The following is a 13,738-nucleotide window of genomic DNA, read 5'->3' on the forward strand; positions in this document are numbered from 1 at the left end:
TTTTTAGTTTGAAAATTGATACTGTTTAATATTAATCAAATGAGATAGGTGTTAAATCTTATAGTACAAAAAAATAAAAAATTCAAATTGCAATAAATTAAAAAATTTTAAAAGTCGAGAGTGCAATTAATCTTAATATAATTTTCTGAATGTACAACCTTTTTTATTCCTTTTTGTAAATTAAATTGGATTTAACTTCTTCATACATTCAAAATGAATAAAAAAAAGTTACAAATATTCACACTTTCAACCATATTTTAATTTGCTTTTATCATTTGATAACATAGTTGGTTTTTGGTTTTTATTTTTTATTTATTTAACCTAATTATGTATAATTTGCTTATGTCAAATGATAATTATAATAATTAAAGTTTGTTAGGCATCTAAATTAACAAGAAAGTTAAGAAAGAAAAAATTATAGAAAAATTGAACACTATTTCAAATTATCTTTGTTTTATTATTTTTGCTCTTATTTCTTTCCTTTAAATTTTTAATTGTTTAAGATGTCTAATAAATTATAATTACCAGATGTCTAATAAATTATAATTACCATTAGGTAACACTTGATAATAAATTTTACGCAATTAGATAGGAAAAAAATAAAAAAATAGAAATTAAAAATTTACCATGTTAATAAACAACACCTAAATTATTTTTTAAATCAATTTTCCTACTTAATTATAGTATAATGTGAAATTTTCCCTTTCTAAAATGTTTTATAACAGTTCTTTGTCCCAAAAAAAAAAAAAGTTTCATTACAGTGTGACAAGGTTGACCATCAAATATATATATATATATATATATATATTTTAATCACATACAATAATTTCCCTTTCACAGTTGACCATCAAATATTTCTTTTATCATATATAATAATTTCTCCATTATTTCGGCATCTCGAATCTAACATCCTATGTGTGAGAAACTTATTAATTAAGTTAATCTTATTTAACAACCATCAAATATTTAATTAATTGTTAATTGTTTATATAATCTATATATATGCCTAAATTATAACATGCTTCGAATCAAATTTAATAAAAGAAAAATGAAAGATAACACCAATCACAAAATTATTTTACTTCTTTTTTATTATCAATTTTTTTAAAGATGTTATAACTTAGATATTTTCTATTTATATTATAAAACAATCAGTTATTTTACATAACCAATTTTATTAAATTCTATTAAAGAATTTTTTTATTTTTGAAAGAAACAAAAATAATTTTAAGAGACAGCTCAACAGTAATACCAAAGTTTCTTTTTTCTTTTAATAAATTGTGGAAAGTATTCCATACTTCAGGGGAAATTGTTAAAAATAATAACAATAATAGTAAGTTTAAGAAAGAAAGTAAAATATGGGTGTATATATATATTACGAAAAAACAAATATAATATATTTCATGATGTACAAGGTTGTAATGGAGGTTTGAGGAGTATCCTGGCAAGGGATGGAATAATTCCACGGATGCACATGTTCAATAAAAAAAAAAAAAAAAATGCAGACAAAACCAACATCCCTCTCTTTGTGTTTGCAAAATTAAAGAGTTTTTTTTTTTTTTTTTTTTTTTTTTTTTTTTTTTTTTTTCAATCAAACTCCCCATGAATTTATTTTGATCACACTTTTCATTTTCCCACCCAAAACCGAAGTGGTATTCTTTGGAATCTTCTGCTGTCATAAATTGTGTCGCCAGCTCTGCATGAAAAAGGCGACACAGTCAGAGTGGTCATACTGAGCGTTTGGACCGGTTTGCCATCTCAGTCCGTCTCTCACACATTGACAGTAGTCTCTCTCAACTGCTCGTTCTGCTTAGTACACTTTCATTTCAAAAATGAGAGAGAGAGAGAGAGAGAGAGAATTTGTTCAGTGGTATTAAATTCTGATATTGAATGCGCCCAACAACCCAAAAGTTGTCAAATTGAATTTTGGATCAGTAACAGGAACATGATCTACCTCTTTTTTCCAGTCTCTATGGTAAGTTTTTTTTTTTTTTTTTTAAATTTTTTTTTACATTTTTTGCTTCAAGATACTGAATTGAAGTTCTATTTTTTCTCTTTCGATTATACACATCCCAGACAGACCACATCAAACCGGTTCACTTCCATTTAAGAAAACCAACTCTCTCTCTCTCTCTCTCTTTCTCTTTCTTTGCTACCGATTTCCTCTCTCTGGCTATACTTTCTGTGTCACTTTTTTGGATTTCTTTTCTGGCAGTTTGTGTGAATGAATAGTGTATTTGTTGGTATTCAACAGAGGAAAGAAGTTGTCAGTGCTTCGTGGGTTTTGTAAAAAAATAAAAAGTAAAATTAAAGAAAAAAATAAGTAATGGATGGTTTTAGTGCAGTTGAAGTAGGGGAAGATGAGGAAGCAGGAGGGAAAAGAAAGAATGAAGGCTCTTGGGCAAGCTCACAAGCTCATGTCCAACACAGGCGTTCTAAAAGGTATAGTTTCCAAAAATTCAAATTGTAGTTATTGTTATTGTCATGGTCATTATGGTTGTATGATTATGGTAATTGTATGGATGCTGACATCAATTGGCTCAAATTGGATATTCATAAGTAAGATGGAAAAGTCACGCATTTTTTTGGAAGTTTGGTGGCTTCTTCGTTTATTTTATGAGATGGGCATTTTCATTTGTGTATTCTTTTGTATAAATCTGTGCATATTTGTCATCATTTCTTGTTCTACCTCTATTTTTGTGGCTTTTATATAAAGCTGCTTGTGATTATGTGATATCTTTGAAGGCTTTACTTTTTGAATAAGAAACATATGTCATGGAAAAATTGTTTTGTTATTGCTGCCTCAGACTTTGAGTTTCTTCTTGGTTAAGTTTGATTTTTTTGGCACCATTCCTTTGTTTTTTCGAATTGGGGGTTCGATACTGGTCTGATACTGATTTTAGGGAATGAGTGGACAGATTGTGATCTGGTGTGTTCGGTAATTTGGGGCATGCGGGAAACAGATTGGTTAGAAGTGGGATAACATAACTGATATCTATGCTGCTCTCAATATAGTAGTATAAAATTGAAGACTTTTCAGAAAATTTATGTCAGCGGTTTTATAGTAAAACCTCAGTGATGTTGCTTGTAAGATCATCCGAAAGAAAAATATAATATCTATTACATAGAAAAGATGGGTTAGGCCTTTTAAGGCTGAGATAAGAAATTGTAACTAGTTCTATCATATAAATATTGTTCATTTAATCTTTCTCTAATGTAATAAAAGAATCATATTCTGGTGCTTAATTTTTACATTTCTATGTCTTTGTTCTTCCTTTCAGCGCTTCCGACAGGAACTTCAGTGTTCTGAGGGCTGGAATATTAAGTTCCATAAAGAAAGACAAGAATGAAACAAATGTGAGACATATCTCAATCATAAACTATCATCTCATTTCAGCCTTTATATGCAAGTTAGCAATGCTTTGACTTATAACTCAGAATAGCGTAAAACCTAAAGTCATTTATTTAATCACACATTTAATACTTAGATAATTTACCCCTTATTTTTATAAATGTAACAGGTGTTGTCACCACCTTCAACGAGTGCTACCCGGGGAAGAAGCCCTCTGCATGACAATGCTAGTTATATTAACAAGAATATGTCGCCAAACCACCGAAACTCCTTGGAAAAAGATGTAAGCAACAAAACTGCATATTTATTGCTCTTAAATTCATACTTTTAGTTGTCTACTTTGTACCGGCTTTGCTTGTAAATAGCATTGGGATTAATTGTCTCTAAAACTTACATTGCTCAGAAAGAAGATTTTTTACAGTTATTCACCATGGAAATTTGAGTTCTTGTATGTGGGTTAACATCTCAATTTTGAGAATCTTGAGGTCACAACAAAAGGAAAAAATGAAACATGTGAATGCATGATATAAGATCCATATTTCCTTCTATTTAAGACTGGCAACCGGAGGTTTCAATTCTTTAGAATTTCCCCAAGGATAATAATGCTTCCTGGGTATGACCAACACCTCTAAAATGTCATCACAAATAGGCATCTTTAAAGACATTTTTACTCCTGTTACTCTTTAATTTGGAACTGCTGAGTATGGTTAGAAAACACAAGCAAGTTATGGATCAATTATATATAATAACACAGATTTTAAAAATCAGCGTTCTATAAATTTGAAATATTTTCTATGCATACCATGTGCAGAATAGTTGTTTTGTATTCGTATGTTTTTATTCCTTTGTCCTTCTCATTTTGTTTTTCTGTAGTAAAACCATTCTATAGGCAATGAAGTAAAATATTCGTATGTTCATTTCATAATCATACATTATTTGATATATGAGTGATACTGCATCTACAGAAGACCTCTTTATTTGGACAACACTCTATAGAAGACCTTGTCAATGCTTAGTTGTCAAATTTCAAATGTTATAGCTATTCCAAGCATAATTACTCTTTCCCCTTGTGATATATTGAGTTGCAGATTGAGCACCTGCAGTTGCGTTTGCAGCAAGAGAAATCTATGCGCACCATGCTTGAGAGGGCCATGGGACGAGCTTCAAGTACTCTGTCACCTGGGCATAGGCATTTCGCTGCTCAGGTAATAACTTATGCTTGTAAACTTTAAATCAGATAGCAGTTGCTAACATTCTAACTATTTCTCTTTTCCCCTATTTCTTGTAAGTTGTATATACTGACATAGTGCGTGAAGACCTGAGACACTATTGGTTGGACTTTTATGTCACAGCATCAGGTTTTCAGATGGTCAGTAAGTAAGGGGAAAAAAAAATGCTTAGTCATGCATATTTATAATGAAACTGCAAAACTAACAATCACAAATCTTGTATTATCAGTGGGCATATTGTGCAAACTTCGTGATGAACATGTAGAGAAAATAATGCAATTATGTGCGATTGTGTAGTGACTATGATTACCTTATATTTACCATGTCCACAGCAATCCCTGTATGCAATTCACTCAAAAATACTTTCACTTCCATATTTGATGCAGTTATGAGCCATATTTTTCATTTCTTTCAGTAATTGACCTGAATCACAGAGCTATAAAGTTGTAATTGCCGGAAAACAAAGTTAATGTTTCCCTACCTACTCTGGCACGAGAAATTTAATTATTTATATATTTAAATTGTGACTAAACAGAGTAATTGTGTTCACTTGCAGCTAGATGCGTCTCAAAAGTATTCAAGTGGTTTTCATTGCTTGTCTGTGCTCAATTTTCAATATGCCCACTGTTGTACTTTGTGGCATAAGAATTTCCCCTTGTACTTGCACTAACTCATCAGTCTTTACTAAAATTAATTTTTTGAATGAATGCTTTTTGGTCCAATATTTGCAGTCATGGGACATGATCTCTAGCAATGATTGTGACATCGTTGTCAAATGGCTAAATAACTATTTGTCTTGTTTTGTGTCCAATATAATTATATTTGGTTATTCTAATCCCATATATGAGCTTGAATTATGAGTTTATGAGTAAGCAGAAAATATTTGTTTTTCTTTAATCAGACAAAAGAGTTGATTGCTGAAATTGAGTTACTTGAGGAAGAAGTTGCAAACCGTGAGCAGCATGTTCTCACTCTCTACAGGAGTATTTTTGAACATTGTGTTAGTAGACCACCATCTGAGCAAAATTCAGTTGTGGCTTCTCCTGCACACAGAAAGCATGAAACACGGAAACATCCAAGTATCATTTCAAGTGCATTTTGTTCCTCTAAAAAGTTCCCTTTCCGATCTTTGCAACCTCTAGTTTCTTTAGATAACTCAGGGAAAAGAACTACCAAGACTGATCATGCTCCATTATCCAGTGGCAAAACTGACATTGATTTTGGGAAGAATTGTTCTGGCCCCAACAAGGTAGGGACATTCACAATCATTCTTCTATTTTTCCACTTGATTTTTGTGCATTGTTATTAACATTTTCTAGTAGATTGCTGGTATCTGCTCATGTCCTGTTACTGTTACTTATGCCATTCCAAAGCCTGCATGAAGAAGGGATGAGTGAGTAACACATGGAAAAGGAAAAAAGATAAAAAAGAAAAAGAAAATATTAGCAAGTAAAATTTAGAAGAAGAAAAAGAAGAGGAAGTTTGAGGTCCATCCCTTGTGGTTTTGGAGATTTGGCATTTGTTTCAGGGTTTCTAGATTTCGGATGAAGCATAAATTGCTTCTCATTTAAAGATTGATGGTAACTTTTGTACTCCATGTTGCTGGTTGGTCTTATAATTCCAGACAAATCTTCTTATCCCAATCTTTTGCTAGGTTTGCCAAAAGGTTCCAGCCTTGGAGAAAAACAATATGCTAAGAACTCTGAAAGATCATCTCCACCAGTGCCCAAGCAAGTTGTCTGAGGAAATGATCAGGTGTATGGCTGTTGTATACTGTTGGCTTCGCAGTGCAGCATCTGTAAATACTGAAAAAAACCGGTCCCCTTTATTGTCGAGGTCATCCACTAATGCCATACAGCCTCGACGTGGCACTGGGGAGGACCAAGATTGGTCTGGCAAATCAATGGTGGAGATATCGTGGATATCAACTGATAAGGTCCAGTTTTCTCATGCTTCTTATGCCATCAACAACTACAGGTTGGCTCTCTATATTTGATATGATTAATTTGAATATGCAAGTAAAAGGGAACCTTATGTCCTTTATCTTAATTTATTGGGGCTTGCATTTGTAATATGTGCTGAATTCATATTCAGGTCAAAATTTCTTCCTTTAATAAGAAAAAGTTAAGGACTCAGCACTCTGCAGCTTGATCTGAAGATAGGGATACTAAAGTTCGACTTTTTGACCACTTAATCTAATGCCCTGCTCATTTGGCTTGAATACCAAGTTAGATGACCTTTAATTGTCAATTTTTGGGTAATAATGAAAGTTACCCCTTTAGCATGTGGCTTCAGACATTAATTGTATGGCTGTTTGTAGCTGCACTTTTAATCATATTTTATGCTTAAACTCATGAAATTGTTGATGTGACATGTATTTCTTGTTTTTGATTTCAGAGTTTTAGTAGAACAGCTGGAGAGGGTGAATGTCAGCAAAATGGAATCCAATGCACAGACTGCATTTTGGATCAATGTGTACAATGCGCTTGTTATGCATGTAAAAATTGTGTAACTGGCTGTCCATTCTGTCCTATCAATCTGTAACTTGTAAGTAACTTTCTCCTTTACCATGTGCAGGCATATTTAGCTTATGGCATTCCTCACAGCTCTCTAAGAAGGCTGGCCCTGTTTCACAAGGTAGTGCACTTTAGTAAGCTGCATCTGCTAGCTAATATAGCTGCTTTTTACAATTCTCAGCATTTTCTATTTTAGTCCTCTCAAACAAGCCTTCCTGTTTCTTGTTGATTACCCTTTTTCTGAAATCAAATTATTTGCTCCTGCCATGAATCCATAGCATGGAAGAACACCTGTAAAGTCAAACCAAAGAAGTGTCTTTCTCCTTTTTGTTCATATAGTAGAAAGTCTTTAAGAAATGGATAGTAATAATTTATATGGATTATGAGCTTTTCAGTAGTTTCTGAAGTTTGCCCAGTTCTGCATTTGTTCTTTCCCTAGGTAGTAGTCTATATTCTATGCCAGGTTGTGTGTGTTTCTAGATGGACAAGATTAGTTGATGGGCTCCTTGGTTTAGTGCAGGCTGCTTACAACATTGGTGGCCATCTGATTAGCGCAAATGCCATAGAGCAGTCGATATTTTGCTTCCGGACACCCCGAATTGGACGGGTAATTACCTTACTTGTTCTTCTTTCTCTATTTTCTTTTTTCCCCACCAAAAACACACACACACACACACACTCAAACTAATACAGATTACAAACTCTGGCTCAAATGGAGCAACATTGTAGATGAACTGATATGTCCAGAGACCGTTGTGTTAAATGAAATTAGATATTTTCATGTCAAATCAATCGATCTTCAGCTATTTGGTCATAATCAATTTTGATTGTTCTAAGAACCATCTGTGGCTTCTATGTAGCCCTATCTGTTGCATGTTTGGTTTAGCACATTTCTTTCTACAAAAGGCAGGTTCATCTTTTCATTTCATTTCTGTTTGCATTAAGCTACTCTCTCTCTCTCTCTCTCTCTCTCTCTCTCTCTCTCTCTCTCTCTCTCTCTCTCTCTCTCTCTCGTAAACTAGTGTATTAGAGTTGAGATTGCTCAGATTTGCTACTCATATTGTTTAAACTGAGAATTAAATGATACTAGGATGAAAGCGAGACTATCATCAGTGGATTCTAATTTGATAGATATTGAATTACTTACTGGCTACAATTACTGATCTATTACTTTAATAGCAAAGCGGGGAATAGATTAAATAAAATAAAATACTGTATCTTATTGTCACTTATTATATCTTTTTTGCATAACTTACAGTGGCTTGAAACCATCCTTTCAGCTGCTTTGAGAAAAAGATTCGGCGAAGAGAGACAACTTCGCAGTTTAAAATTGGGTCTTCCGAATTCCCAACCTATTGCTTGCTTTGCCCTTTGCACCGGTGCTTTTTCAGATCCCGTGGTAATATTATTGCTTCATACTCCTCTCCTTCTGTTTTATACTTCAGGTGTATCTTATTATTTAGAGATTTTTGTCATTACTGTATATTATAATATTATTTAAGAGCCTTGAAGTTCGGTTGCTGTTATATTTTTTGTGGATATGCTGTCATACAGTATTTGAATTGTTCAAAAAATCTAGGACTATATTTATATACCAGTAAAATATTTCTAGTGGCTAGTTCTCGCAAGTGTCGTCTTTTGGAGGCTTGGAGCCTTGGAAGTTGATGTTCAAAAATAGTTTTTTGGTACAGTTATATTCTGATCAGATTTATGTTCCAATCCATATGTTTCCTTGTAAAAACATCACTTCAGTCGCATTCCGGTCACTGGTTCTCATATAACATTTAAGCTGATTTCGAGCTTTCTTGTTTATTATATATAGCTGAGAGTTTACACGGCCTCAAATGTTAGAGAGGAGCTTGAAGAGGCAAAAAAAGAGTTTCTTCAATCAAATGTGGTAGTAAAGAAGTCAAGGAAAGTGTTTCTACCGAAGATTCTCGAAAGATTTGCGAGGGAATCATCTCTCAGCTCAGATGATCTTCTCAAGTGGATCGCTGAAAATGTAGACAAGAAGCTCCATGATTCGATATGGAAATGCATGGATGGTAAATCCAGCAAGAAAGCATCACAGATCATAGAGTGGTTGCCATACAGTTCAAGGTTCCGGTATGTGTTCTCGACAGACCTAACAGATAAGCCATGGTGGTTGTGAGATCTATTTGAAATGCTTGAGGAGATTCTTAAGGCATTGACAATGACTGAGAAAAGGTACTAGTTACTTATCACATTGCTCTTACTAGCATTTACCTATCAAATTGCCTTCTACTTAAAGGTTACTTCAAAGTAACTACTTGTACATCTGATCTTAATTTCCTCTTTTTTCTATACAGCTTTGTAAACCTAGAAGCTAAAAAACTTACCCTTTTGGGAGACCATTATAATTAATTTGATGGTTCTTTCTAACTATCTTAGCACATTAGTATTGTTTGATACATAGTTATATGTCGATCAGACTTCATGTTTTTATCCCTCTAGTGTCGAATCTTGTTACCGACAAAGTCAACTAAGGTTTCATTTGCTTTCATATCAAACTTGATTGAATGTGAGATTTTTTCTTAAGAGGTAGTTCGTTGTTTAGGTGTTTATGAGTAATTTTTGCATGTAGATAGTGTGGGTCCATGCAGATTTTAATCTTCATACGATGAAAGGTGGGGGAAAAATGGTTCCCTTAAAACAGAGATTCTTTGGTAAATTACTTTTACATGGAAAAATTTCATTCAAACTCTTTCAGTTTTATCTTAATTATAGTTAAATACATGTTGATGAAAATAAAAATCATATTTAGAACTCGTTCTATCATTTTTTTAAGGTTAATTTTTACAATTAAAAATTATAATTACAATTATGTCAAAATTAAAAGAGTATAAATGAAATTTACCCATTTTGCATATTATTTTAGTGACCATTTTCTATTAAAATTATTTATTTTGTATTACTAACAACCAGTAAAAAGGATATTGATTCTCTACATCCCAAAGAACTAATTTCTAAGAAATAATTTCCCTCCAAGTTTTACACTGCAAATATAAATAAGCATTTCGTTCTCATTCTATTTTTCAACAAACATAAAGAAGAATATTTATGCTGTTTTTCATGGTTTACTCTGTGGCCTGCACACAAAAGCTTGCGACTTTAGCCAGTGATTACGGCTGCTAAACTCACCAATGAGATCCCGTTTAGGTTCTTAGGTTCACCTTCTTGTCCTTAGGAATTTGGTGCAATTCTTGAAGATGTTATTTTTCTTTGAAAATTTGTTTCTTTTTTAGTTTTACATGGTGTGAAGAGGATTTTCAATAAATTCTTTAAAAGTATTATCTTTTTTATTTTAAAGAGTCATACATATTTTGAAAAACTTTAATAAGATTTTTAAATTGAAAAATTAAAATAAAAAGTAAAGCTTGACTCTTCAATTATAAATGGCTATATCATCCTCCAATTAAAATTTTTAATAAATTCATCATTGTCATATTATTTTCTATGCATATTTATAACTAAATTTATTAATTACAATTTTATATTTCAAATTTTTCGAATACTACTTTGCGTAGGGAGGAGTGAAAAAAATATGGGAATTATAATTGATTATGACGAAATGTAAAATAAACAATAATTATAAATAGAATTATTGAAGTCCAGTTAAAAAATCATACTCCTTATATATTTTAAAATTTTTCAATATTGCTTTTTATTTTTAAATTTATACTTTTTAAAATAAAGAATATTATTGAATATGCTTCATGAATATCTAAAAAACTATTTAGAATAAATGGCATTTTATCTGCATAGAAGAAGGTATATTTTAAGATAAAAAGTAAAAATTTTCAAGATTTTTTTAATGATATATTTTTTTTCTTTATCTATAAATATTTATTGCTCTATTTATATTTTTTTCCCTTTTATCTAAATTTTATTTTAAATATTATTATTAAAAAAATTCTCTCTTAAATATTAGAGACTATTATGCACATTGAAGCCATTTTTTAAATATTAACTTTTTAAAATAAAAAAATTATGAACAACTGAAAAATCATTTAGATGCTCTATTAAGGTTTTTAATTGGATAATCACTATGTTTTTATTTTTTTTTTAGAGTTAAATTCTTTTTTTTCAAAAATTATAATATGTTCTAAATTTAATAAGATAGAAAGCTTGCAAACCTAAAAATTTAAAAGTAATATTAACAATAGTAAAAAGCTCCTCACAATAATAATAATAATAATGAAAGATAGCAGGATTTGAAAAGCCTTCCCTTCGGGGAAAGGTTCGTACATAATTAGTCACGACTATATTCACCAAAAAAAGAAGGAAAAGAAAAAAATTTATATAAAGGCATGATGTTGGTAGGGGACCTAAATGTAATTAAGAGTCGAACCTTGTCTCCCATCCCACTATAACAAAAGAGGGTGGGGCTAAACGTGACCATTTTCATATTTGAATTACAAGACGTCCCAGCCAAAAAATAAAAAAAAATAAAAAAATAAAAATCTATAAGATGTTGCCGCTTGCCGGACAAGTTCTTATTTTTATTTCTATTATTTTAAAAAAAGTAGAAATGATTACCAACTATATATTTAAAAAAAAAATCATAAACAAAAATGAAAAACAAGAAAAAAAAATATTATGGAAAAATTTCCTAGGAACAATCTAATAGTCAATCTACTTTTTTTTTTAAGACAATAATTTTGAAGTGAAAACCCTATATTTTTAATATAAAAATAAACATATACTGTGGAAGATAATTTTGATCACTATTTTTTTTTACCAAAAATTAATTAATTAATTAATTAAAAAAGAAAACACACACACACACACACAAAAATCCATTCTTCCATTTATTTTATTATTTTATTGGTAAGTAACAAATCCATTCTTCCACGGGTAGCCAAGCGTGAGACATGTGGGCACGATTTTCGTCTTCGTTCTTTCTTCCTTCCTAAGCAAACAATAGTTATGATAACCTTAATTGGTGATTTGTCCCATCAAAGATGACATGGTCCATCCATACCTAGAGTTTTTTGGTTTAACCCTTTTCGATAGACTAGGTACTTCTTGTTTTATGAATAGTGTGAATGTCTAATAATTACCCCCCCCAAAAAAAAAAAACATAGTGTGAATGCCTCATTTTTTTGACTTTATCAATATGAAATTATTATTATTGACATTAGGCAAAATTTCATAGACCATTTTGGATTTAGTAATATACCCTCAATTCTACGAGATTTTCATATTCTTCTTTATTTTCAACTGTCAATTTCTCTTACTAAATTTTAGGAGAAATTTTATTCAAATTCTTTTAGTTTTTTTTTTTTCTAATTAGATTATATTTTTTTAAAAATCATTATTTCTACTCTATATGTTAATTTTAATAGTTAAATATCATAATTATATTTTTATAATATTATTTCAATACAAGAATATTAATTTTTAATTTTATGTGGTTTTTGACTTTAAAAAAAAACTAATAAATTGCTTTAGTTTTATTAATATCAAAAATTAAAGGAAGACTAATGATGATTTTTCAAAAATATAAGATTTAAATATAATTATGATAAAACTAATAGAGTTTAAATAAAATTTGCCATAAATTTAACTTTTCAAAGTTAAATTATTAAATATAATTTTATTTTATAGTAAAATAAATGGAAACAAATTTTATGATCACATAAATATTTGAAAGTTTATGTGCTTTGCATATTTCAATGAACATTTTATATGTGTAGCATTCAGTCTTCACACACACACACACACACATATATCTCTCTCTCTCTATATATATATAATTTAAATGCTTTGCATATTTCAATGAACATTTTATATTTGTAGCATTCCGTGTTCACACACACATATATATATATATATTATATTGGGACATGCAATGATAAATAATAATATATTAAATTAACATTTTATTTGAATGTGTATGAAGGCAAAATAGTCTTTCTACAATTCAATTTGGTTAAAACAGTAATTTTTTTTAAACAGATGTTAACATCTAAGGGATGATTGATGAATTCATAAAGCTTACAGGGTAAGGGATGTTTCATTGACAGGTCTATGAAAATTTCCATTATTATTATTATCCTTACTTCTTATTTAATGTGAAATTATTTTGAATGGACAAATGATAACGAAATAGAGTTTGGAACACGTCATGGTCAGACTTTCAAAGTAATGCTGTATATGTACTAACTTTAATTAATTGGCATACAAATGTTAATATATACATACATATATATATATATTTGATAAGATATATTAATAGTTAAACAAATAATATAAATTAAATATAAATAAATAAGCACAAATCAATCAAATTATTATCATTGATTTGCGGCATTTGTAAAACTAACTAATGGATGCATAGGCAATATTGTTATTGCATAATTTTATTTTTTTAGCGATTTCCTTCATTGCTATTCTCTAGTCTCATAATCTTACTTAAAATAGATTAATATAACATAAATTTTATGCAATAAAATATCAAATAATATTACAGGTTACACTTTTCCTTATTTGATTTGAAAATTAGAAACGAAAATTGTCAGTTCAAAACTTGTGCGTCTAACATTATGCCACCATCTTTGCAATTAACCTAAATTCCATTTAGAATATTTGAATTCCTCTTTTAAATAAAATTATAA

The 13,738-nt window shown here is 30.3% G+C and overlaps 1 protein-coding gene across 1 annotated transcript; it reads left to right on the top strand.

Annotated features, from left to right (window-relative positions):
- The first annotated feature begins 1,629 nt into the window (after positions 1–1,629).
- On the top strand, positions 1,630–9,503 carry LOC107430271 (uncharacterized). Its single transcript, XM_016041098.4, has 12 exons — positions 1,630–1,975; positions 2,077–2,442; positions 3,282–3,357; positions 3,522–3,635; positions 4,441–4,557; positions 5,483–5,830; positions 6,236–6,558; positions 6,979–7,078; positions 7,159–7,218; positions 7,618–7,704; positions 8,356–8,496; positions 8,920–9,503. The coding sequence occupies exons 2-12, from the start codon at positions 2,327–2,329 to the stop codon at positions 9,247–9,249; spliced, it is 1,812 nt and encodes a 603-aa protein (XP_015896584.3). The 5' UTR covers positions 1,630–1,975; positions 2,077–2,326; the 3' UTR covers positions 9,250–9,503.
- The last annotated feature ends 4,235 nt before the right edge of the window (positions 9,504–13,738 follow it).

The sequence above is a fragment of the Ziziphus jujuba genome, chromosome 6 (assembly GCF_031755915.1).
Source record: "Ziziphus jujuba cultivar Dongzao chromosome 6, ASM3175591v1".
NCBI classification, from domain to species: Eukaryota; Viridiplantae; Streptophyta; class Magnoliopsida; order Rosales; family Rhamnaceae; genus Ziziphus; species Ziziphus jujuba.